The sequence below is a fragment of the Pteropus medius genome, unplaced genomic scaffold (assembly GCF_902729225.1).
Source record: "Pteropus medius unplaced genomic scaffold, Ma_sr-lr_union100, whole genome shotgun sequence".
Taxonomy (NCBI): domain Eukaryota; kingdom Metazoa; phylum Chordata; class Mammalia; order Chiroptera; family Pteropodidae; genus Pteropus; species Pteropus medius.
The window spans coordinates 1,145,046-1,170,473 of NW_024349125.1; the positions used below are offsets into that span (position 1 = coordinate 1,145,046).

At 42.1% G+C, this 25,428-nt stretch overlaps 1 protein-coding gene across 3 annotated transcripts in view; it reads left to right on the forward strand.

Moving 5' to 3' along the window:
- The window catches only part of PTCH1 (patched 1), a 60,689-nt gene that overhangs the window by 18,251 nt on the left and 17,010 nt on the right, over positions 1-25,428 (forward strand). For 2 of the 3 annotated variants that reach the window (XM_039880459.1, XM_039880461.1), the window contains exons 3-16: positions 1,940-2,129; positions 4,925-4,994; positions 5,099-5,190; positions 6,542-6,740; positions 7,025-7,146; positions 7,964-8,111; positions 8,918-9,049; positions 9,457-9,612; positions 10,301-10,399; positions 10,917-11,042; positions 16,666-16,784; positions 17,439-17,841; positions 18,254-18,563; positions 23,250-23,392. In XM_039880459.1, the coding sequence (XP_039736393.1) occupies positions 1,940-2,129; positions 4,925-4,994; positions 5,099-5,190; positions 6,542-6,740; positions 7,025-7,146; positions 7,964-8,111; positions 8,918-9,049; positions 9,457-9,612; positions 10,301-10,399; positions 10,917-11,042; positions 16,666-16,784; positions 17,439-17,841; positions 18,254-18,563; positions 23,250-23,392 (2,309 nt within the window). The remainder of the gene's footprint in view (positions 1-1,939; positions 2,130-4,924; positions 4,995-5,098; positions 5,191-6,541; positions 6,741-7,024; positions 7,147-7,963; positions 8,112-8,917; positions 9,050-9,456; positions 9,613-10,300; positions 10,400-10,916; positions 11,043-16,665; positions 16,785-17,438; positions 17,842-18,253; positions 18,564-23,249; positions 23,393-25,428) is intronic. The other variant, XM_039880460.1, reaches the window with a different exon arrangement.

The window sequence follows — 25,428 nt, forward strand, 5'->3', positions numbered from 1 at the left end:
TTTGTTTTGAAAAAGGCTATTTGGAGCTTTATTGGTATGCAGCTCTGTAGCTTTTCAGAAGTGACCTCTGGGCTAATAATTGGCTTTTTAGCCTCGAACAGCTTTTCTGTCTCTAGAGAAGGTAGATTGAGTGTGATTCAGCTCACTTGTTAATTGGTTGAAGTAATGTATTGTGATTTCTGCCAAAAGGAGTCAGACCCTACCTGCAGGCAGTTTTAGAGGAGCATTTTGTAAATTCATTCTCCTTTGCCAGTTGTTTCCTATGTTTTCCTGTGGTCTTTCTCATACCTCAAATTGATTACAAAGTCCTCCCTAATTCCCCAAGGCATTTGTCAAAATTTTCTGTTGGAGGGCTCTTAATACTTTATGTAACCAACTGATAATTTTCCCACTCTTCCCCAACTCCTTTACTCCCCCTCCCCTTTCCCTCTCTGCTTCTCTCTGACACCCACACAGTCTGTTCAACCTCATCTCATAAAGTTCCGAGGTGGCCTCGGCCATCTGCGTGAATCTGCACAGATGATCTTGCCAGTCTGTGAATCTGGACTAGTTTTCCTAATGAGGGCATTATTTGCTTTCTAGCCTGCCCCCTTGTTTATAAAATATGCCAAGAGAACTAAACAACCCGCCGTTCCCAGTACTTATTTACTTGCCCAAACCAAATGTTTACGTCCTTGCATACTAAACTTGATGGAAAAGGATTCCTCCTCATGGGAAAGCTGCAATGATCACTGAAGGCTCTTTCTAAATGATAGCGTAAAGTCTGCTTCTCAGAAAACATTCACTATCAATGCCTTCAGGAACTATTCAGACTCACTTATAGGCCTTGGAGTTGTGTTGGGGAGGGGGCTCTAGGATTCTCTGTTGCTCCTCCCAGCCCCTTCCCTTCCAGCCCCTTATTCTTGACTGAATGAGATCAAAACACCCTTCAGGGCTTGACCTCACCACTCTACTCCCCTCCCCTCCCCTTCCTTCCCACCATACCTCCCAGCCAGGTTCAGCATTCTGAGCTTGGACTGTTCTAAAACCATAATTGAAATACAACCTAGGACTTGAGGAAGAAGACAAAAAAGCAGTTTGCAGCAACAACGTCACATGTACCTCAAGTGCCTCCTTGCACTGGCTCCTAGCATGCCCAACTTTGGCCAGCCTATTGGAGGGCCAAGTTGGTGCTGAGGCCAGTACTGGCCTCATTAGCAGGTTCAGAATCATCTGGGCAGCTCCTGGAACACAAGCTGCTGGCCTCTAGGTGGCTTAGAACCTGGCATCTGGGTTTTCTGAGTGCTGACCAGGTAAGTCTGCTGGAACCAGGTTCCAGTGCCGGCCCATGACAGCCACTCCTGACACATTTGGTTCCTCTCCAGTAGGATTTCCCTGCGTGCATCTGTGAATCCTCTTCATCTTCTCCTGGCAAGTTTTGTGCCGAATACACATTTGTCACCTTTACTTGTTTCTTTTTCCACAAGGAGAAACATTTCTTTGTTACCTTTGCTTAGATTCTTTAGAAGAGTATAAATTGAAGCCATTTATCCTGAAATGTGCTGCAGGGGAGCGTTGTTTATACAAGTGAAAGAAATTGCAGCAGAGGTATTTGGTCTGGTCTGCAAGGAAAAGGTGTCTCAAGTTTTCCTGCCACCTCCTCCCTTTGTACATACAGTGCATTAGTTAGAAGGTGCACAAAGCACATATGCATTAGATTGGTGCATGTAATAGGCAGGACAGTTGTTAATGGATTTAGTGAGTATTTTTTTGTGTTTATTATTGGTAAAGTTAACATTGTCGATAACAATAACACAAATGTTATTCCTCAAACATCAGTCATGTATTTTCATGGCCAGAGTGTATTTATCATGTATCCTGTGCTTCTTAGTGAGATAACAGATGGAACATGAATTTGTGGGGGGTTTGCTGTTCTAATTGAAACCTTTACGTTTGTCAGTTGGTGGACGAGTGAGTCGCGAATTAAATTATACTCGCCAGAAGATTGGAGAAGAGGCTATGTTTAATCCTCAACTCATGATTCAGACCCCGAAAGAAGAAGGTGCTAATGTCCTGACCACAGAAGCGCTCCGCCAACATCTGGACTCGGCACTCCAGGCCAGCCGGGTCCACGTTTATATGTATAACAGGTAAGGTGGTAGGAAGGGGCTGCTGGCATAGGCCCCTTTGTTTTAGTAAATAAGGTTGCCCTGGAAATATGCCTGGGGTGTTCATTTATATCATTTTTTAATGAAATGATTTTTCTAAAATCTTGATTTGTTTCCAGAGTTTGGTAACCAACCAAATACAGTACTTTATAATGTATTTTTGGTTAGTGTCCTGCCACTATACCCAAATGAGTATGATCCTTCAAGGAGCCATTTGGGTGGCTATATACGTTTTTAGGACAGTTAGATTTTGAATTGCCTGTGGTCAACTTACAAGGAATAAGAAAAGACTAGAAAAGAAAAAGAAGTTACTTCTTACTTTGTATTCACTGAAGATATTGATAGTTGTTGGTATGTGTCACAAAGCAAATAGGGGCTTGAGCCACTATGGTGAATTGCTACTGACAGGTGGAATAAGGTAGACACATATACAACTTTACAAAATATTACCAGTTAGCTTCATGGCTAATGTAATAACCCTGTAGGTATAGTAACAGCATAGGAAGAGTTGTGTAACAAAACTAACGGCGCTTTTTCTTATCTATCTGAACTGTGAGTTATTTAGGGCAGGGACTACATCTTGTTCATTTTTATACAGCATTTAGATCAGGGCAGACACTTGGAGTTCGTTGATTGCCTGACTACCTGAATTGATGATTTCAACTGGACCTCCTCCCTGAACTGTCAAAATGACTATCACTAACTCCCATTTCCAGGGGACCACTGAGTTGACATTTATATAAGTCCAGCCCACCCCAATAGGCTTTCACCACCTCTTAACTGAGTGGTTGGCCATTACGGTTTATTTTCCACAGACAGAGTAAAGTAGCAATGTAGACACATAGTCAGTGGCCAGGGAGAATGAGGGAGAAAATAAAATGAAAATCTGTGCATGTCTCTGCTGTAACCACCACTTCTTGTGGTCTTAACTGGATCTGGCTGGAGGACAGGATCCTAGGGCCCAGCATGACTTGGGACCAAGTCACATATCTTTGGCATACTCTTGTTTCTTCATGCGTAAACTAAGCCATAATCATGTTTGCTCCATGACCTTCAGGAGTTTCCCAGAACAAAGGCAGATATATGTGTAAATGAAAGGGCTCTCAGAAATGTAAGGAGGTATTTTAGCACTTTTGTCAGGCAGATTTGGCTGGAGAGCACAGCACATCCTGGCTCTTACCAACACAGCCTTCCCAGTCTGTCAGGAGCGCTGTTGGGGAAGCAACCACCCAGTGCAGTTTTGCGAAGTTTGCAAGTGGGAAATGGGTGTCACAGGGCCACTGTGAGCATGTTGGATGCATTCTTAATATAATGGGAACCTACTGTGAGGGGGCTTGTCACTTACACACCTAAGGAGAAAATGTGCACATCTGTACTATGAAATTACACTCTTAAGCTGAGATGGAACCAGAGAACTTTTATGCATTGAAATGAACTTTAAAGAACACCTAGTTCAACCCATCTAATATTTCAAGTGAGAAAATGGAGAATTAGATTGATACAATTAGGCAGTGTTGGGCATTTTGTTTTTTTGTTTTTTGTTTTTTCCTTATGCACAGCCATGCTCTTCTCAAGAAGGGGGAATTAAGAATTAATTGATCAAGTGATATTAAGTTAGAAACCTACTCATGCTAGATAGCCTCTGTTGACGCTATGTAGAATTAAAATATAAAGATATAGAGGGGTGGGTGGGTAGATGGATGATGGATGGATATCTTGGGTCCTACTCTTAGGAGCCAACAGTCTGGTTAGGGAGAAGAAGAAAGATCTCAATACAGATAAGCAGGTACAAAGCCAAACACAGGCAGTCCCCACTGCAGGTGCTCCAGGTGTCATGCAGGAGATCTGACCAACTTAGTGCTCCAAAATTTTCAAGAGAAAGGAGTCATTTAATTGTACTGGCCAAAGAAAGCTTAGCAGAAAGATGCCGTTTTAGCACAGAGCTAAGGGATGGGTGGGCAGGTGCACAGGAAAGAGGACAAAGTCCAGAGTGCTTCTTAGGGTGACCAGAAGAGGAGTTTGGAAGGTTTTTTTTTTCTTCTTCTTCTTTTGGATTTCCCATCCCCACTGTCTCCAAATTTCCTTTTTTTGAATTAGACTTATCTCCCTAAAGGCATGGGTTTTATATAGCGCTCTTCTAGGGGTAACAGAACGCTATAATAATATGTAGATGATAGATAAAAGAGGTAATTATTGATCGTTATATTTAATATCATTTTGATAGGACAAGAAGGCTATAAAGTGGAAAATTGATCTACCTGGCAATGCTTTGTAGCTTCCAGAGTTAAGAGCAGGAAAGTTCATTTTGAACACTTTCTGTTAATAAGGCCATTATCTGCCAGTAAAAAAAAAAGTCAGTAATATTTCCGCACCTGAATATATGTTAATACGTTATAATCCTTACTGATTTAGTCCCCACTTATTTTGAATTTGTGACAATTCAGCTCTGAGTTATCTGCCCTGAAGTTGTTTAATGTATGTGAAAAGCAGATTAATGGTGTAAACAAGATTATTGGGAGAACACTTAAGAGAACAAGACTTCTCTAGTACTTTGATAGCATCATTTACATAAACGCCCCACATGTTAATTACAATTGAGTATTATCTATTCATTAAAGCAAGCTTGTTGGGTCTCTACTTGGCAAAAGCTCTGCTCGTTTTGACAGATACTTAAAAGTGATCAAAATTGCCATTCTTTGTATGTTCTATAGTTCTGATTTTGTGCTGATTTCCACACTTTATTACAATGAGAAATTTTTGTCTCTGCTATTTAATAGGCAGTGGAAATTAGAACATTTGTGTTACAAATCTGGAGAACTTATCACAGAAACAGGTTACATGGATCAGGTATGTTTTCTTTTTGTTCGCAAAAAAAATTCTCAGGAATTCTGAAACCATCCTAGTGGTGTGTGTTAGCCTAATGCATAGCCTCTTCTTGTTAACTTTGACAGATAATAGAATATCTTTACCCTTGTTTAATCATTACACCTTTGGACTGCTTTTGGGAAGGGGCCAAGTTACAATCGGGGACAGCATACCTACTGTAAGTGTATCATCTTATTTTCTGTTGTCTGTGATTTCTAGGCTCTAGAATGTTTCTCATGTTACTTTATCATTGTTTATTTCAGTTTTAAACAAGAAATAAAAACGTTGAAATTACATGTGTATTCTTTGAATGAATAGTTGGAAGAGATGGGACTTCAGCAGAATATTTTTTCTCTTCAAAAAAAGTTCTGTAGGCATCATTAAATTTCATTCACTTTACCAGCCTATTTATATGCAAATAAAATGCAAATGATTTTGGTGAATGTGTGATTTTTTTAGCTCTTAAAAATGTTTGCAGTTTTGCAGATTAGGCACTCAAGTAGGTTTAACTTATCTTTTAAGAAGAGAACTTATTAGTGAGTACATGTCAGAACTAAACATTTTGAGTTAAAATTCAAGATCTTCCTGCGAAGTAAAATGCTAACTTTCCTTTGGATCACATTAATGACATTTAAGGGGGAAATCTGCTATCTGAAGGCCCCTGGTAGAGGATGCTTCACAGTTTAGCAGTTGGATATTATATACACCAAACCATTTAAAGAATAATTGTTAATCAGTGTCGACATTTTCAGTTAATTATGCAAGAGTTAGTGCTTGGGTTATTGTTTCTGTCCTAGCTTGCACATATCTGCAAAAGCAATTTGCAGTGGCCATACCCTGACCTTCAGTGTACAGTTTTAGATGGGAAATAAGGGGTTTTGTGTTTTCTGGTTGGGAGATTCTGAATAATGACTTCAGCCTGGTTAAGCAGCTACAGTGTGGTTTGAACCACATAACAGGCAGCCAAAAGCCTTTCTGGTCTGTCAACAGCACAAATTCAAAAGTGAGTGTGGGGGGAAGTGGCCTTGATGGCGGTGATGGCAGAGGCAGCAGGGGGCTTACGGGGTTGACTGCCAGGCTGTCAGGGAGAGCTCATAAGTATGGGATTATTGCAGGTAATGGAGATCAAATATTTTGATTGACGACATAGACAAAGCATTTATTAGGCTGGCAAGTGCTAATTTGACATTGTGCACCCCCACCCCCCTTTTTTGGTCTTAATTTTGAATCTCGGTCTTCTGCTTACCAGCCACTAACTAATTTTGTTTTTAGGTATTAAAAACGATATATCAGCAAGTAAAGATTCTTTGTGCCTTCGTTCATTTATCAGTTCTCTGCTTGCCATCTTCATTCATGAGTTATTTTCCTGACTTGAAAGGAGCATTTTTTATGCCAGGGTCCTAGAATGGCAGCATTACTAAAAAGCCTCGTGTAATCGGATGCAGTATATGCAATACATGTAGTCTTGTTATTTCACTAAGGGTTTAGAAGCCTCTTTTCATTGTCTTGCCTCCTAATTTCTTTCACAGAGGTAAGCCTCCTTTGCAGTGGACAAACTTTGACCCTTTGGAATTCCTAGAAGAGTTAAAGAAAATAAACTATCAAGTGGACAGCTGGGAGGAAATGCTGAATAAGGCAGAAGTTGGTCATGGTTACATGGACCGGCCCTGCCTCAATCCGGCTGATCCAGACTGCCCCGCCACAGCCCCCAATAAAAATGCAACCAAAGTGAGTACATTCTTCTCCAGATGGGCAGAGAGAAAAATGTGATGTTTCCCCTCATTTTTTGTTTTATTATTTTCATTTGTAAGATTTCATTCTCAGTGACTTTTTTATGGAACTAAGTTTGTTTATAGAGTGAAATTTTGCTGTAAGATTTGCCATACGCCTCTCATTAGCCTTGTTTTTAATGCTCTCTCTGAAACAAACAAGCCCTGAATGCACTGGATTTTAACAAGGCATGTGACCTGCCTGCTAATTCTCGTAATTATGTGGCTGTCTTTCTATTTTAGCCTCTTGATATGGCCCTTGTTTTGAATGGCGGATGTCATGGGTTATCCAGGAAGTATATGCACTGGCAGGAGGAGCTGATTGTGGGTGGCACGGTCAAGAACAGCACTGGGAAGCTTGTCAGGTAATCTAACACATAGAGGAAAATCTAAGCCATCTCATTTTTATCCTGTTCTGAGAACCCACTTCCCTTCTGACATATGCAGGTGTATTTGTATTAATACTTAAATGTTATCCTCGCTAGCCGTCCGCTGTAATAGAATATTAGGAAATGTTAGCAAACCAGACCAGCTCAAAAGGCACCTTGTGGGTAATTTTTTGAGAGCAGATTTGTCATTGTCATCCAGACTATAGTTAATGACCATAGGGTTTTTTAGATCTGCCCGTTATGTAGAAAGTCAGGGCAAGTGTAAAACAGGCAAGAGATGCTGGTCATAGCATATAGAGTTAAATGATATGAGCTAAACTTCATCATAGCCTGTAAAAGAAAAGACCAACAAATGACAGCTAACCAAAGATTATCCTCTGTGCACTTGTGGACTCTGCTCCGGCAAGTGTCAGGCACACTGTCTGAGGTTTCTCCCATGGGAGAGTCCTCGTCTGGGATTTCTGCACAAGTGAGTGTGCAGGGGTGAGCCAGCATATCTGGTCAAGCTATCTACTCTTCTACTCTTCCTGTTTCACTGAATAGAAACTGAGAAAGGAAATTGCTTATTAATTTAATTTTGGGGTCTATCTGTAAAAGGTTTGTAAGGTTACACCTTTAATATGGTACATCAATCTGTTACATAAAATAACCATTCAGGTCCCATTTTAATGGAAACATGTGCTCATGTGGAAGGATAGAATGACTGCAGGTGAGTTGGGGGTGCTCTTGGGGATTTTACACAGTGAGAGCTGCTTCCTGGGGGTGCTAATCTATGCCTTCTCTCCCGCTGCAGTGCCCATGCCTTGCAGACCATGTTTCAGTTAATGACCCCCAAGCAGATGTACGAACACTTCAAGGGGTACGAGTATGTTTCGCATATCAACTGGAACGAGGATAAGGCAGCAGCCATCCTAGAGGCTTGGCAGAGGACATACGTGGAGGTAAATCGCCAGCGTTCTGATGCCCACATTTGAATCTGGGTACAGGATTAGTGAATAAATATTTCATTTGCATGACACTTTAAAACTTGTTTAAATTAAAATTTATTTTCAAAACAGTTTGTAATTCTGGGAACTTAGTGGGATGAAAACTTTTTTCCCTTTCTTTGATATTGAAAATCTTAATATCTGGGTGAAGCTAATTCTGATTGGGGTGCCCAGGAACATTTTGAGTAACCAGTTCTGAACTCCAGAACTAAGGCATAACAGTGTTTTAAAAAACGCTCAGCAAGAAAAGGTGTCTGGAAAACATTAGCAAGGCATAGAATCTGTTCACAGCTGCAGTCCCCTTGGTTAGGTCATGTGACAGGAGCTGGCCTTTGTTTCCCAAGCAGTGACCTCTACGGAGCTGCATACGACCTTTTAAAAGTGGCCAGCAAATGAAGGGGGGAGGAGTGCCCGTAAGAATGAGTTGTTTTGGATTACGGGCAACTGATGGGACTGAAAATCAGTTGTAGAGTGATGGTGAGGGGAATAGCAGTCTTCTACATAAAGTAAATAAAGCACTGGCAGTGAACTTCAGTGACACCAGCTCACCTCAGCACCACATTCTTACTTGATTAGTGGTCACCTTCACTGTCCCAGGCCCAGGGTCATTTAATGTGCATCCAAGTTCGAACTTGAATCATGTAGAACTCTTTATAATGAATCAGAAAAAGAAATGGTGGGTAAGTGGAGGAGACATGTGCTGTTGAAGCTCATTGAAGCTTTAATTCCATTTGAGACTCATTTTTATGTTGTGACCACAGGTGGTTCATCAAAGCGTCGCCCAGAATTCCACTCAGAAGGTGCTTTCCTTTACCACGACGACCCTGGACGACATCCTCAAATCCTTCTCAGATGTCAGTGTCATCCGAGTGGCCAGTGGCTACTTACTGATGGTAAAAATCAGTTCAGTTCTCCTAGGAGTTTGGGTTTATTTTGGTTTTTGGTTTTTACCTTTCCATGACGGCTCCTGCTTTTTAACTGCTCTTAACACACATGTGCATCTAAGAGAGAGCTCCTCCCTTCATAACAGTTTGAAAAGTGGTCGTGTAAAGCATTTTTTCTCATTTGCAGTTTGCCCGTCTTTGACTTGTATCATTTCATGTGATGTCTGTAATGTAAATTTTTGTCGTTGGATTTCATAAGTTCTACGTTTTGATATGGGGTGATGGGTGGGGGAAAACATTAGAATCCTTACACATTCTAATGTTTGGCTTTTGTTTTGTGTCTTCCCTTCCCTCTCCTCCCTCCTCCCCCACCCCTTTATCTCCTCCCCCCCCCACCCCAATGGTTCTGCTTGCAGCTTGCCTATGCCTGTTTAACCATGCTGCGCTGGGACTGCTCCAAGTCCCAGGGTGCCGTGGGGCTGGCTGGCGTCCTGTTGGTTGCACTGTCAGTGGCTGCAGGATTGGGCCTGTGCTCATTGATCGGGATTTCCTTTAACGCTGCAACAACTCAGGTACTAAAGGAGCCATCCATCTGCTTTGTTGACCAATACCCCTCCCCGGGCTCTGGCCTCCTATATGGCCTCCTGTGTGTCCGTGTCACCTAAAGGGTCTTCCAGCCTTTTCCACTAGGATGCCACATTTCTCAAGGGAGTTGTGCCTCTAAATGGACTGCTCCCGGTTGGCCGTGGGCAGAAGATCTGAATGTGCTTGTTGCTTCACTTATCAGTGGAATTTAGATGATTTATTAAAGCAATGGTTCTCGAACTTTAGTGTGTGTTAGTTAGAATCACCTGGAGGGCTTGTGAAAACTCAGATTGCTGGGCCCCACCCCCAGAGATTCTAATTCATTTGGCCTGGGATGGGGTTGGAAAATTTGCATTTCTAACCAATTCCCAATGATGCTGATCATGCTCTGAGAATCACTGCTTTATGTGAGTTATATTTCTTCTCATTTACTAGCTTAAAAAAAATTTGTATGTGAGGCTTAGAAATAGAAATGTACAATATCTACTGCGAGCTAAAACTGCTAGACTTTAGGGATTTAACTATCAGATAAAAAACTTGATTTTTCACCATGAATTAATGTAAGCTGTCCTTGGGTAGCCACTGGGGACACTGGTGGCAATGCTTTAAATAGCTTTAGAATGATCAGAATTAGACCTCACATGTCTAATCTACTGTCCTTTGTTTTCACTTTAGGTTTTGCCATTTCTTGCTCTTGGTGTTGGTGTGGATGATGTTTTCCTTCTGGCACATGCATTTAGTGAAACAGGACAGAATAAAAGGATCCCTTTTGAGGTAATAGAAAAAAACAAAAGAAAAAAAGGTTTGGGGACAGCCTAAGTCCCCTCTGTTCTTAAATATTTGTCTTTTCATTTTTCTCAATCTGGCCTCAAAGTAGTTTCATCCCAAGTCAGACGACGGGTTACTGGCTGTAAATGAGTGAACTAAGTTAGAAGAAGCTCAGGAAATATATTCCAAACTACACTTTTGTTTCTCTAGGGTTTTTTTTTATCACTTGGTGCCCATCTCCTTTTAAATCATATTAAAAATTTACTTAAATCATTATCTTGCAGTTTGTGTTTTGGATAGTAATAACTACAAACAACATGTGACTATGTAGACAGTACTGAAAACATTTTCAGTGCCGGTGTTAGGGAGAAAGGCAGAGATATATATCCCTTTCATATTCCCTAATGTCAGTGCTTTAGACTATCAGTTGTCTTATTTTGCTGAGATTTAAATTGTTCATAGTCTGTGCTCTGAGGAAACCCTTCCCTGTGCAGCTCTCAGCACTGTGGTTTCTTGTCCTCAGGACAGGACCGGGGAGTGCCTGAAGCGCACAGGAGCCAGCGTGGCCCTCACATCCATCAGCAACGTCACAGCCTTCTTTATGGCCGCATTGATCCCGATTCCCGCTCTGCGGGCCTTTTCCCTCCAGGTGAGTTTACAGTGATTAAATCTGTGTGAGCACTGCAGTGACACTGAGCATCTCCACCATTGCCATGAAGTGAAGTAACATGCCAGCATTTTGGACTCTCTTTATGGCCAGATGTTTCTTTAAACGATAAATCTGACATTCCCTCTAAAAAAAATTTTAGGATCCTTTCCTTCCTAAAATGCCCATGTTCTGGGTATCCTCAAGCTATGGTCCCTTAGGGCAATGGCCCCCAACCTTTTTGGCACCAGGGACTAGTGCTCCTTTGAAAATCTAATGCCTGATGATCTGAGGCGGTGATGCTAGCACTGGGGAGTGGCTGCAAATACATATGAAGCTTTGCTCACGTACCAGCCACTCACCTGCTGTGCAGCCAGGTTCCTCCTAACAGGCCACTAAGTGGTACCAATCTGCACCAGTCTGCGGCTCAGGGGTTGGGGACCCCTGCCTTAGGAAGTTACCCTTTCCTTTTAGTTAAACTAAAATGGTACCAGGGCTGCTCCATGTGGGATACCAGTAGGCCCCTACTCCAGATAGGCAGGAGTCCTCTGGATTCATGCACGGTACAGCCCACTTCCTGGCCGTTTCTACCTCTAAACCGCTATATTAGTTTCTGTGCTTACTCCCCAAGCATGCCAACTTCTCTCCTGATTTCCTTGAAGCAGCCCTAACACAAAGCAGCTATATAGAGCAGACTTCATTGACAATGAAGAGGAGGTTGCATTAGCTCAGGCTGGGTGACAACTTAAAACTGAGCATTAGACACCACTGTGTGAGAATGTGTTGGCTGTTCTCTGCCTGCAAGAGGGTTCATTGAGGGGCCTTGCCACCTCCTTTCCTTAGTTAGCTTCCACAGACTCTTGTCCCCTCTTCTCTTTTCTTTTGGTCCCTGACTCCCCTCACAGGCTGCACAAGAAAACTCAAAATTCCTTTTCATTCTTTATGCAGAGCAATTTGGCTCCCACATTGTACTACTCTCTCTTTCCAAACGAGGCCCTTTCACACTTAGAGGCCATCAAGATATTTTTTTAAACAAAGAGCCAGCTTACGTACATTGAAGGATGGAGAGTTTTCTAGACTGGGGCTGCAGCTGTGGTCTGTTGGTGCTCGGTCTACAGAACTTGGCATTGCTCTGCAGCCATTGGAAACTCACAGGAATCCTGACGTTCATCAGTTCAGCAGATAAGGACAGCGACTTGACCACTTTTTGGTCTTTGAAGCCCGAAGTGGTTTTAGGGTTTTGATATCTCAAGGATATTATTGAAATTTTGTGAATTAAATTCAAATTGTAAAGCTTCCACTAATTTCCAAGAAAGATTAAAGGAGCAGCGGCTTTTCCTTTATTTATTTATTTTTCTTTTACAGTATGATTGTAATTTATAAGATGGTCAGGTTTTTAAAGGAAACTACTTTCGATGTCACTTTTAAAATTGTTACTACACCCAGCTTATTCATAGTGCTTTATTCTCTTTAATCACTGAAAGGTTCTAAGGATTGTGACCAGGAAGAGAAACTGCCAAATCATAAATTAAGTTTCTGTTTATATTTTTGTCAACATGCTTAGCTCTTTTTTAATCTTCATATTTGAATTGCATTTCACTCATTACTGATAAAGACTTAATCAACTAATGAGCCTACTGTGTTGGGACACTAGCCTTATTTAATATTAAGTGTTAGATGTAACATGAAAAGAGGTTTTGTACCAATCACTATGGCTACCAGCTTCCAAAAGAAAAAACACTTTAAAAAATAAAAAAAGTTTATTATAAATACATGTAATACTATAAATAGAAATAGTAAGTGAATAAATTGATAATGTTACATCTGAAATGGACAGAGGCTCAGGAAAATGAAAATATATCTAATTGCTTACTAACATGGAAGATAAGTAAAAGATGCTTGCTGAATTATTGGTACCACTGAAGCTGTAGAATGCCTTTTTTCACAGGCATGCATCTGCGCAGCTCCCTTTGATACCTGTTCTTGTTTCATATGCAGCAGATTCTGGAATTGTTCTAGAGTCTTTTAGCAGTGGGACCCTGTCCTCCCGCCTCTCTCCTTCCTGCTCGCCTTTTCCTTCACTGTTCTTTATCTGCTCTGCCTCACACTCCTTCTTTTCTTCTTGTTCTCTCTCATTTTCTCTCGTCCTCTCTCAGTACACACTGATGATTCATCAAGGCATAGTCTCCTTTAATGGTATCCTATGGTGTGGTGGTCTGAAACGCTACATGAGTTTTCCTTACGTCTTTTAGAAAATCCAGTACGCTAAGTTCTTCCAAGGTAAGCACTGAGATGAAATGAGTACTGTGGGTTTTGCATTTCTGTTCCAAGGCTCTGGAGTATCACTTTTGAAAACTGCATCTACAGCTTCCAGGAGTCCTCGTTTATTAAAGAATGGGGCTTCTCGTGACACTGGCTTATTCTCTGTCAAACAAACAAACACATACCCTTTCCCCCCTACTGCCCGGAAAAGAAGAAACCATAAGGAAAAAAAAGAATGTTCCATGAGTTTTGCAGTAGTCGTCAGAAATTTTGACACTGATTCCCTTTTAAATGTATTGACATTTGAAATTGACCATTATGTAACTTTTCTTTTCCTTTAATGAATTGTGTTAAGTTGTGACTCTTTGTATTCATTTGTGTTTCTTTAGTCAGGATAGTACAGATTAAGCATCAAAATGCAGAGACCTAAAGTGGCTCTATCCAATAGTAAACCTCTGTTAACTTAGGAATTTTCCCTGTTTTGTAGCCTAACTAAAATATATAGAATTTTTTTCCAATTTTGTAGCCTAACTAAAATATATAGAATTTTTTTCCCCAAAGAAACTGCCTCACAGCTCCTTGTCAGTCTCTATCCATCTATCCAAATGCCACCTCTATCCCAGAAAGCAGTGGCACCGGCTGTAATTCTTTGGGAACCGGTGCCCTACACTGGGGCTCTGCTGGTAACTGAATGGTGTTTGTTCTTCAATGGAACTCCAGGAACAGAATGCCTTATTGTTCCAAGTGGTCAGAGGGTTTAGATGAGGGCCCCCCTAGGCAAGGCCAGCTTGTCTCGGTGCTCTGCAAGTGTCTCAGTGGGGCCACCATAGATGCTTTGCAGGGAATGGGACATTTCCTTTAAGCACAGCAATTAGAGTTGATTGACAGCTCATGATCCTCCCCAACATCTTTTCAGATTTACTTACAATTTCTTAAACTCCTGTTTGTTCTAGTGGTGACACTTCTTTATTGAAAATTCCTTTTTGTTTGTTTTTACTGTTTTGGTGCATTTTAGGGGATATTGAGGTTCTGTTATTTTCATTCTCCATGTGCATATAATAAGGCATTTGACAGTGAGTTTAGATGGGGTACTGCTTTGGGTTTCTTCTCTCATTGCTCCATTTCCACCAAGAGACAGAGCCCTTCAGACTTCATTGTTGAATGAGGTCTGTATCAGATACTTGCCCCCGCCCCTATGGAAAGTATCAGTGTCATTCTGGGCCGTGTGTGTGCACATGTGTGGCTTGTCTTTTCACAGTCTCTGCCATCGTCCTTAAGAACTTTTGTTCAAACAGAGATACTCAGAGTTTCTTGTCTGCATTGCACTCCTGAACTCTAAATGTGACTGTAGTAATGAGAAAAGCCGAAAAGATTCCACCCATAGGATTAAGTTTTCCTGGAAAATCCTTGAGAATCAGACCCATTCTTCCCAACATCCCTACTGTTTGCTTGATCAGGAGTCTTAACCCCGCCGGTGGCCCTCCCATCCGGGGGTGCGCAGATTTAACAGGTCTCAGTTGGACTGAGAGCTTAGGCATCAAGCCTGCTGTCTGAGTCTGATGTATGGGTAACCTCCAGCAGGTGGCCTTCCTCTGCTTCATCAGGTCTTTATTAGGTGATAGCATCAAAAGCAATGCTAGTATCTGCCTCCTGGTTGCTGTGAGAATCGAGTAAATCACGTATAACTACCTGATCTCCTATGGCTCCTCCTTTCTCTTTTCTTTTCTCAGAGTAGAGTTTTAAACCCAGCATTGCTGAATGGCTTGTGCCAGGTGACACTGCCTTTCAGATTCTCTCCACATGGCACATCCTTCCTCTCCTGTCCTGCCAGAGTCTTTTTTGTACATCTCCCTGAGAAATCCTCCTTGACCATGCTCCTCAACCCCCATCCACCCTACATGTACCCCCCGCCTGCATACTCTCTCCCTTTTCTGAGCCACTGTGTAACACTGTGCTTGCTTTTATTACATTTATCAGCCTGAAATGTAATTTGTTTATTAGATGTGGCTATGTCAGTCTTTGAGAGCAAGATTTTGTCTTATTTTATCATTGTATCTCCAATAACCAGCACAGTGCCCTGGCTTTTCTTTTTAAAGTATTTGTCTCTTAGATAAATCTTCTAGTCAAAATAGCAATTTGCTTATTAATGTAAGCATATGGGGCAGGTTTTTAAAGTACCGAGTGGCAAGTGAATACATTTGTATATTGGAATTGGTGAGAAATTTCATGGCAGACTTCTTAAGAAGAGAGGGGTCAGGCCATATTTTGAAGGAACCTCTTGGTTATTTTTTGGCATTGTTAGACTTGACAGGGAATTAATTATCGAAAGTCATCTCTCCAGAACTCGGGTTTGCACCTTGAGGATAAGTTCAGTTACTATACAAATCCCTTTGTGAAGTTGTCCTCTGATTTTGTTAGGTGTCAGTTGTAATCAAGTTTTCTTCTCTCGCCCTGAGATAAGTGCCCTAGTTTGTGAACATTTTAGAACTAAGCAGTTCTTTGAAAAACTTCACGAGAGGTTATAATTTTCAAAAAAAATTTGTGATGATTTCCTGGTTGCTTAGCATTCCACTTGCATTTTTTTATTGTGCTGCTTCTCTCCATGCCTTTCAACTGTCCTCTACTCACTTTCCCTGTTAACAGCCCAATTGTGTAATTTTTACTAGGTCAGCAGGAGATTTGCCAAAGCACTACAGAATCTACCCCGTGTTTATTCTAGGTTATGGAGTGACTTTTGAATCTGTACTTATTTATTCTGCATACTATAATCACACACAGGAATTTCTTTCCGCTTAACTCTCCTTGACCTTTTATGTTACTGTGCTCACACACCCCACAGGCCGCTCCAGAGGCTATTTGGAATGTGCCTATTAAAAACCTCAAGGGACGTATTTGAAATTTTATTTCATGTTTTAAAGGTGACATTTTGATCTACTCGATCTACTTTACATATAATTTTCTTAAGTGTAAGATTAGGGCTACATGAACTCTTAGAAATGTTCTGAGAGGGAAATGTTCCTTTTTGATTTAAATTAAAACATCTCAAGTATCTTCTCTGTCCTGCCTTGGCATCTTTGGTTAGGTTACTAGCAAGATGCTAGTTTAGTTCCTGTATATTGTACCTTACAGGTTCGTGGAGTTATTAGCAATGGAAAGAAGCAGAATGATGGGGGCCTAGTCCAGTCAGATGGTCTCTTACTGATGAAAGAGAAGCAAAGTGATGAAAAAACTTTAACATCTCTTTCAAGTTTAAGTACTTCAGTAGGGAAGTGAAAGAAGGATATTTAAAACACCTTTATTTTCCAAGAATTCTCTGGGAGGAGATGTAATGGTAACCTCTACATTTTTTTTTTTCTGCTCCCAGGCGGCTGTCGTAGTGGTGTTCAATTTTGCTATGGTTCTGCTCATTTTTCCTGCCATTCTCAGCATGGATTTGTATCGACGTGAGGACAGGAGATTGGATATTTTCTGCTGTTTTACAAGGTACATTTTCTGGCTGCAGTGGCCCTCATTTGTTGGGTACAGAGTGGTAGTGTTGAGAGAACGTTAGTTTGTGGACTTGGAAGGAAATGCACTTAACAGAATATGATGGAGGTAGGAAAAGTAATGGACAGAGGATGCTTCCTTACGGCGGGGGTTGGAGAGATAGCGGAAGCACTGGGGTCCTCCACTCTCCTGACCGAACATTCTCACAGCCCTGCGGTTATGATACCCATGGTTCGTTCTTTCTTTCATAAACCATTACTCATTGTTGGGAATGTGTCGTATCTCTATGGATTAGGACAGAACAAAAGTTAAAAACCACCCATCAGGGAAAAATATAGCCCTTTGGGTGTTTTTTTGTTTGTTTTTTTTCCTTTTAAGGAATTATGCTTTGATGATGTTCATCAGCATGTACCTTAATTTTGTAAGCCAAATTCAGGATCAGCCTTCCCTTTGGCCTCCTCTGACTTACTCGTGTCTATATCCAGATAGAGAAATCATGTGATGTTTGTGGAGTTCAATGGTAGGCCGTTTCTCTCCTACGTCAGAGCTGTGTAAAATGGATATTATCAGTCATTGCTGAAAGAAGAAAAAAGAAAAAACACCATTTCCCCATTTGAGTAGGCCATTGCAACACATTTTCCCCTCTTTCAGCCCCTGCGTCAGCAGAGTGATTCAGGTTGAACCTCAGGCCTACACGGAGACTCACGATAGCACCCGCTCCAGCCCCCCGCCCCCCTACAGCAGCCACAGCTTCGCCCACGAGACACAGATCACCATGCAGTCCACAGTGCAGCTCCGCACGGAGTACGACCCCCACACACACGTGTACTACACCACCGCCGAGCCGCGCTCCGAGATCTCCGTGCAGCCTGTCACCCTGACACAGGACACCCTCAGCTGCCAGAGCCCCGAGAGCACTAGCTCCACAAGGGACCTGCTCTCCCAGTTCTCCGACTCCAGCCTGCACTGCCTTGAGCCCCCTTGCACCAAGTGGACACTCTCATCTTTTGCCGAGAAACACTATGCTCCTTTCCTCTTGAAACCAAAAGCCAAGGTAATCTACCCAAACAGAATACTCTTCCTGTCTTCATTGGGTAACTGAGCAGGTGCCTTTGGAATTCGTCAAGTGTGATACATTTCAGATCTCCTAAGGAGTTAGTCCATTGAGCGTGGGGCCATTTCAATGAGCTCATCTTCTACAGGAATGAATCTCTATGTAGCAAGTGTTTCTCTGAATTTAGATCAACTCCTTGCATTTTAAACATTTTATTCTTCATGAGGTAGTTTAAAAATGTGGTTACTATGATTTTATGTTTTCCCTTCTGGGAGAACAACCCCTACATGCTATGTCAGGGCCAGAGTGGTGGTAAAAGTGAGGCGTGTTTAAACCAAACAGCTTCTCTTTGTCAAGGGAGAATCAGTTATGTCCCTCGGGGTCTGACCTTGTGCCTCTTATTCTGTTGCAGGTCATGGTGATCTTCCTTTTCCTGGGCTTGCTGGGGGTCAGCCTTTATGGGACCACCCGAGTTCGCGACGGGCTGGACCTTACCGACATTGTGCCTCGGGAAACCAGAGAATACGACTTTATTGCTGCACAGTTTAAATACTTTTCTTTCTACAACATGTATATAGTCACCCAGAAAGCAGACTACCCGAATATCCAGCACTTACTTTACGACCTTCACAAGAGTTTCAGTAATGTGAAGTATGTCATGTTGGAAGAAAATAAACAGCTTCCCAAAATGTGGCTGCACTACTTCAGAGACTGGCTCCAAGGTAAGACGCTGCTAGAGGGCGTTCGTCCTTTGTAAACGTACACCATTTGGTTTGGTGCATTCAGCTTCTACAAGTTCCTTTTGTTCACTTTATTAAAGTGTTAGATTATAATGTAACACTGACATGTTTCATTGACTCCTAAGTGTTGCTTAAAATTCTTTTGTAGGCTGTTTCTGGGGCAGCCTCCCAAAACTGGCTTTTACCTATAAAACAATGCAAACAATTCGTTGGGTGACTCAGGAACTTCTGTGAGAATTTATGAGTGCACATTAGGAAATGGGAAAGTGTGTTATAAAATATAGAGCTAGATACTTCTAGTGCTCTTTTTTGGCGGGATGGTGGCTAATTTGGTCACCAAATAAAAATAGTGTTGATGGAATCTCTAGGCTGACTCACTGCCAAAGTATAGCTTACTACACCAGTAGATTTTGCGTCATTAGTGAATATAATTTTAAATTCCATATTTTAACCATCTTTTTATTTGACACAAAATGCCATGAAATAAACTTATAAATCCTTAATCATATCTCACAGGATTTCATAAATAATTAAATTCTTCTTTTAAATGCCCTTTTTTAGCTTCTTATCTTGCTCTTAGAAACATTTCTAGGAAATAGTAGTCAACTGCAGGAAAAAAAAAAAAACCCTAAATTTGCTCCTGACTGCTGACTGAATATGAATGTATTCAGTGATTCCAATAACATCTGTTCATTTATTCTCTGTTGACACATGCAAAGTGAAGTGGAGAATCAAGATAATTATCCACACAATTTAAGCAAAAATGCTGTTACTGAAATATCCAAATAATTATGGCCTCAACATTTTTTGGCTTAAGTTATCCAAATGATTGTCTTAATTTCCCACTTAATTAGACTCGTTTAAACACAAATTTAAGTGCCTTTTTTGGTCTTAAGTCAATACACTTGTATGTAAGAATTAAGCAGCCAGTTTCCCTGTAAGTTTGCATGAATGGTAAACAACTTGAGTTCGATCGAGAATTGTTCAGTGCAGTTTCTGGCTTTGACTTGTGTTCTTAGACTTTTGTTCATTACACGTATACCGGATTTGACCTCTTTTTTTGAGGAAATCGAAGGGAAGTACATACATGATATTAATATTATATTTTAACATGCTCGGGAGATTAACTTGAATTTGTTCCAAGTCTTATTTTTCCCTGTAGTTTGGGAAGCAGTTTTTTGTTTTGTTGTTTGTTTTTTTTTTTTTTTTTTTTTTTGGAGAATGAGTCAAAAGGAGACCAGAACAGTTGAAGAGATTCCCTGCTTTTTTATTCCCCCAAATTGACCAAAGACATGCAAATAACTTGCCACAAATGACAAAGAGATGTGCAGTGCACTGCCAGCATCTGAGCAAAGGAGGGTTATTGTGGAGTTGATGTCAGTGTCTTCAGCCATCCCTTTGGCATGTTAGGCAGAGCTTGGGAAGGGGACTGAGGATTACTGACTCCAAGCAGTGCAGAGAGCACTAATCTTTTATAGTGTATTGTAAATTATCCCTGTGCTTTCATCCCTTGAAAGACCTAAAGCAGTTGGACTTGAGAAAAAGGTGCGTTTAGATTGTGTTTTGATTGCTAAGTGAACAGCACCTACCTAGACCAAATGAGATTCATTTAATGCTCCCAAGTCAGGGTCCCAGCCAGCCTTAGAACCATCTGACTCGTAGGAGGTCCAGTAGAGCACTGTACACAGAATGGCCAGATACTGGGACCATTGGCTGCCGAGATGTATTTCAGGCCTGTGGAGTGGTTGATTTGGTCCTTGAACATTTCCTGCAAAGAAGCAGTTATCCTTGAATCAGCTTTCCTTCAAAACATTTTCTGTGGTTGTTAAGTGATAGATGGGACTCTCGTTGGTTTTTAATGGAATTACCTTTTAAAACCATGTCATCTCACTGGTCTTTATCAACATTTTAATAGCTTGGGGGTTGGAGGTTGGACTCATATAAAATTGCAGTATGGAAATTATCCCCCATATCATCTTTAAACACACATGTAAATAAGGTCGAGTTGGAGATAAAAGCCACACTGTGCATCATCATGTACAAATGGTATTTGTTTGTATTTTATACTACTTAGGCAAATGAAATTTAACGTTTTCTTTTTAGAGTCCCATATCAAACAAAATTTGGCAATTGGGAAATAATTTTTAGTATTAAATATCTAAAATGAGAGAAGTTCTAGCTAGAACTTTTCATGTTTTGCTATAAAAGAAGTGTGCATGTATTAAATTATCAAATGTTGGCCAGGGGACAGTGGAAGCAACTCCTTGTCCCTTGTCCCTCTTTTGTGTCCAGAATCATATATTGTGTGTGCCAACCCATTGAAACTTAAGCTTTTGGTTATTAGTCCGAAAATAATATACTAATTATAAAAACTTAAATTTCCTGTAAAGTCAGTGACTATTTCTCCTTCATCTTTGTAGTCCACGTAGAGCGAATGTCATATGGGGTCCAGCAGCAGGGATGACGAATTGACCTGAATTGTCAGCAGGGCGGACCTCCCCAAATTGGATCTTTCTTCCTTTGTTTCACTCTAGGGTATCCCAAAATTCTTAGTGCATAAATATCATAAAACTGCACTCGAGTTTTGAGACTCCGTGTTTGCCACCAGACATTGTTAGTGCCCGAATTAATTCTGCTAATCTTATTCATGTCTTTAACAAATCCTTCCTGGTGTGTTCAGGGCAATTTATAGCATCAGTGTTTCAAGCCAGCTCCGAATCAGAGTGCCCAGGCCCAAAGCTTAGCTCCAACACTTGCCTGCTTGTAGTCTTCATTAAGTGACTGTATCTTCCCAAGCCTTAGTTCCTCATCTGTAGAGTGGGAGTGATAGTACTAAGAGGGCAATCTCACAAGGTTGTTGTAGAAATTAAACAGGGGTAATCAGCGTAAAATGCTTAGGCAGCGCAGTGCTCATATTAAGCCTGAGCTGCTCCTTAGCATTAACAGGTCAAGAGGGAAAGGGTTAAAGTGCCATGCAAGCCACAAAGTGATGAAAATTCTATAATGGTGAGGAAAACAGACCAGGCCTCTTTTTTTAGGGGGTGGGGTTGTTTTTCCTCTCCTGTTTATTTATTTCAAAAACAACAACAAGAAAAGGCTTTAGGTAATAAAATAACATCTGTTCAATACAGCTTGTTGTGTGCATGCCTTGCCATGAAAAACAGTCTGAGCTTTGGGAGCCCGCCATCCCGGTGGTCTCCCTGCCTGCCACTCCTACATGCTCACCCCCTAACAGGGCCTTCTTTCACCACCGAGCCCACAGTCCTCATCCCCAAATTGTTCGTATAAAAACAATGCCCACAGCAATGTCGGAAGGAAGGTTTAGTTTAAAGAGAGACAGAGAGGCAGGGTCCCGTGCTTTCCCCCACCTCCTCACCCCTCCCCCCATCACACACCACTTTAAACCCCAGGAAGCTTAACCATTTTGATCACTAATGGAACCCATTTTGCGGGGGGAGTGTCTTTGAAGTCACTCGAGGCATACCGTGGAATGAAATGAACCCTTCTCCTTACTGGCCACGTCTAACCTATGCATGTGCAGCTTGTTCAAAAGATGTGGTTTCCTGAGCTACTGGGGCTCGTGAGCTCTACTTGGGAGGTGATTTGCGGGGGGAGCAGGGTGATGGAAAGGAGGTGGGAGTGTTAGAGGAGAGTGTGTGCACACCGGGATGGTTCAGACCCCAAGGCCAGGTCACCAGGGCCCTGTTTTCTCTTCCAACATGCTTATCTCTTTACAGCTGTAGCCAAACCGTCAGGTCTGTAATGATGGTTTTGATTACAGAGGCCAAGCGCAGCTGTGTGTGGTGGGCTGGTGGGCTCTCCCATCCCCCAAGCCCAGAAAGCTCTTTCCTTCCCCTCCTCAGGCTTGTGGTTTGTCATCTGTTCTCACAGAGCCCCCTTGTATTGGCCTGTGGCTTCCTGTTCTCAATCTGATCCAAATTTACCCTGTGAGGTATTTCCCTGCACACACACGCGTGCACAAGCTCCCTGCCTGCCCTCTCCCCCACACCCCCTCTTCTGAGGAAGGGTGGCAAAGAGGAAGAGAACAGTTGAGAGTGAATAGGTGTTGGCTGTGATCTTTACACAACCTGGCAGCCGATCCCACAACTTGTATTAGCTCCACAAGTCGAACAGATGGAACAAATTGACAGAATCGTGTTCACCCACCCTGGGCTCAAAGCAGCTGAGTTGCTGTTTGAAGTGGGGAGTTTGAACGTGTTCTTCCCCCTCCCAGTAGAATTCTGGTTGTATTGAAGAGCCTGTGGCTCAGCTCCTGATGGTGGCATGACACAGTGAGCCTGGTGTGTCTTCCTCCCCCAGCCCGCCTGCTCTCCTGTGCTCTCTCTTGCTTCTTTTGGGAATAGTTATGGAGGAAAAGGAGGGTTTTTAAATTTTATTTCCTGAGATAAAACGTGTATATTTGTTTTCTAGAAACAAATATTCCCCCCCACTTCCACCTTTGAAGCAATGGTTATTAGCAACCTGAAGTTTATCCATGAAAAATCTAAGCATCCCTTGAACTTGAAGTCGAATACAGTTAGAACACAGAATGTCCTGGTTTGCTGTCCCACACCATTGTGTCCTGTTCTCAGTCCTCAGCCACCTTTTTAGGACCAGGGTCATTCCCGTGAGGTGTTGTAATGTATTATGCACACTTGCCTTTTTTAGGACTTCAGGATGCATTCGACAGCGACTGGGAAACTGGGAAAATCATGCCAAACAATTACAAAAATGGATCAGATGATGGGGTCCTGGCCTATAAACTCTTGGTGCAGACTGGCAGCCGCGATAAACCCATCGACATCAGTCAGGTACGCTCACTGCCCTACATGGTAGGGTGTCAGAGAGCACCGGTGAGAGAGCTGTGGGGCAGCTCCCATATTGAAAACTGGTTCACAGCCTGCAATCCCAGCCTCTGTTTTCTGCAGACCTGAGCCATCGGGGGCTGGAAGAACATTCAATAGGCTCTAATTCACTTTATCCCACCAGCTTAATTGTGTGCCCACAGGCAAGTCAGACAGCCTCCCTTTGCTCATCTGTCAGGTGGGGGCAAGTGTGTTACCTACTTTCGGAGCAATTGTTAAAAAGTATAGTCAAGGCTCTTTTCGGTGTTAGAGATACTATATTGTGTTCTTTTTGAATTCAAGTTTGAATTCTAACATTTGCTACTGCTTTGGTCTTGGTTGTATTCAAATTTTAAAAGGTGGAGTCATTAGGTAGCTGTCATTTGAATGAGCAGAATTTGGGGTGGATGTATGGGTTAGGAGATCAGAGAGGTGATCAAGGATGAAAGCATTTGTTGCATTTGATTCCTTTGGGTCTCCCGGGCCCTTGGGGTAGAGAAGGAGAGAACAGACAGCTTGCTCTGTCTTGAATGAGACTTAACGGAAATGCAGATCGTTGGAATCTGCGTAGACTCGTGGGTGGTTCTGCACACGCCCCTTAGTAACAAGAGCTGTTTCCATTTGGTAATCGTGCTCCTCCTGCATTTGTGCCTTCACTGTGACACTGATTCCAGGATATCCCTTTTGATTCCTCAGGCGTGTTGGGGACTGTATTTAGACCCTTCAGATTTCAAATGAGTCCAACACTACTTACTACTGGCTTTCCCAGATCCTGTTCCCTCTGCTCTTTGTAGCTTACTTGCTTCACCTTCAGGCAGAAAACCGTCATGCTAATGATCTTCCTAGCAGCTCTGTTTATTGTCTCCCCTTTTTTGCTGGCATTAAAGGTGACAGATTTACAAAGTACATTGTTCAGAGTTATTATGGAGTGTGAACTCGGTTCTTTACGGCCGCATGCGCCATGCCGTCGTGTTTGACCAGGATGTGGGCAGAGGAGCCTGTCTGAGAGATAGCAGGGCACGCCCCAGGGCCTGCAGTGGGCTTCAGGGGCCAGGGACGCCTGAGACAGAAGTGACTGGGCCGGTCTCCCCCCACTCCCCATCATTTCCTCTGCCTGGGAGGGAGAAAAGGGTGCTGCATGCACGGAGGCCATGAGATGTAGTATGCAATTCCAGAGACGGCTTGAAGACATACAGTTGTTACATATCCTGTGGATTAATTGAATCCAGATCTCTGAAATTTAGTTCCCTCATTTTCCTCCATTCTCTTTTCTTCCTTCACTCTTTCTCCGTTAACTGCTGTCACTGGTGTTTTTCATTTTGTTAAAAAAGACCAAAAGCATTGGAACCAGGCCTGAACCTAAAGTAAACAGGAAAAAAATATACGTGTGTGTCTGTGTGTCTCACAGTGTTTTTCACCTAAGCAGCCCCCACAAGACCTTTTAGAGGAAGCATAGTATTTGGCCAGCATAGGATGTGGCATCCTACTTGTGACCACCTCTCTCAGAAATAAGATTACCCAGAAAGACTGGCTGTGCGCCAGTCCCCTCCACTTTCTGGCGATGGGCATTTTTTGAATACACAGGTCATAGGAGTCTAGTGTTAGCAAAATTTATACAGATGTTGTTTTATTTTTATAGCTCTCCTCCATTTACTGGGTGGCATTTCCTTCAGTGTTAACAGCAGAGGTTAACTGCACACAGACGTGTATGGGGATTCTTGCCAGGTTTCCCCCACCCCCTTCCCCTCCTATAAATATGTTTCTCCAGATTGTTCATTCTCTGCCTTGGCTGCAGACAGTCTTTTAGCATTCAGATTTAATTGGTTCAGTCGATTCCCCAGCCATCTGCAGAACTGTGTGTGTGTTATAAACACTCCGATTTTTGCATCCTCTGATCAGTGTATTTTGAAAGAAACCAAAGGTATTCTGATAGGATTTTCTACACTTGCAAACAGTGGGCATTCTAGTCTTTGTTATGTGTTGGTACAGGGCTCTGCCTCTTC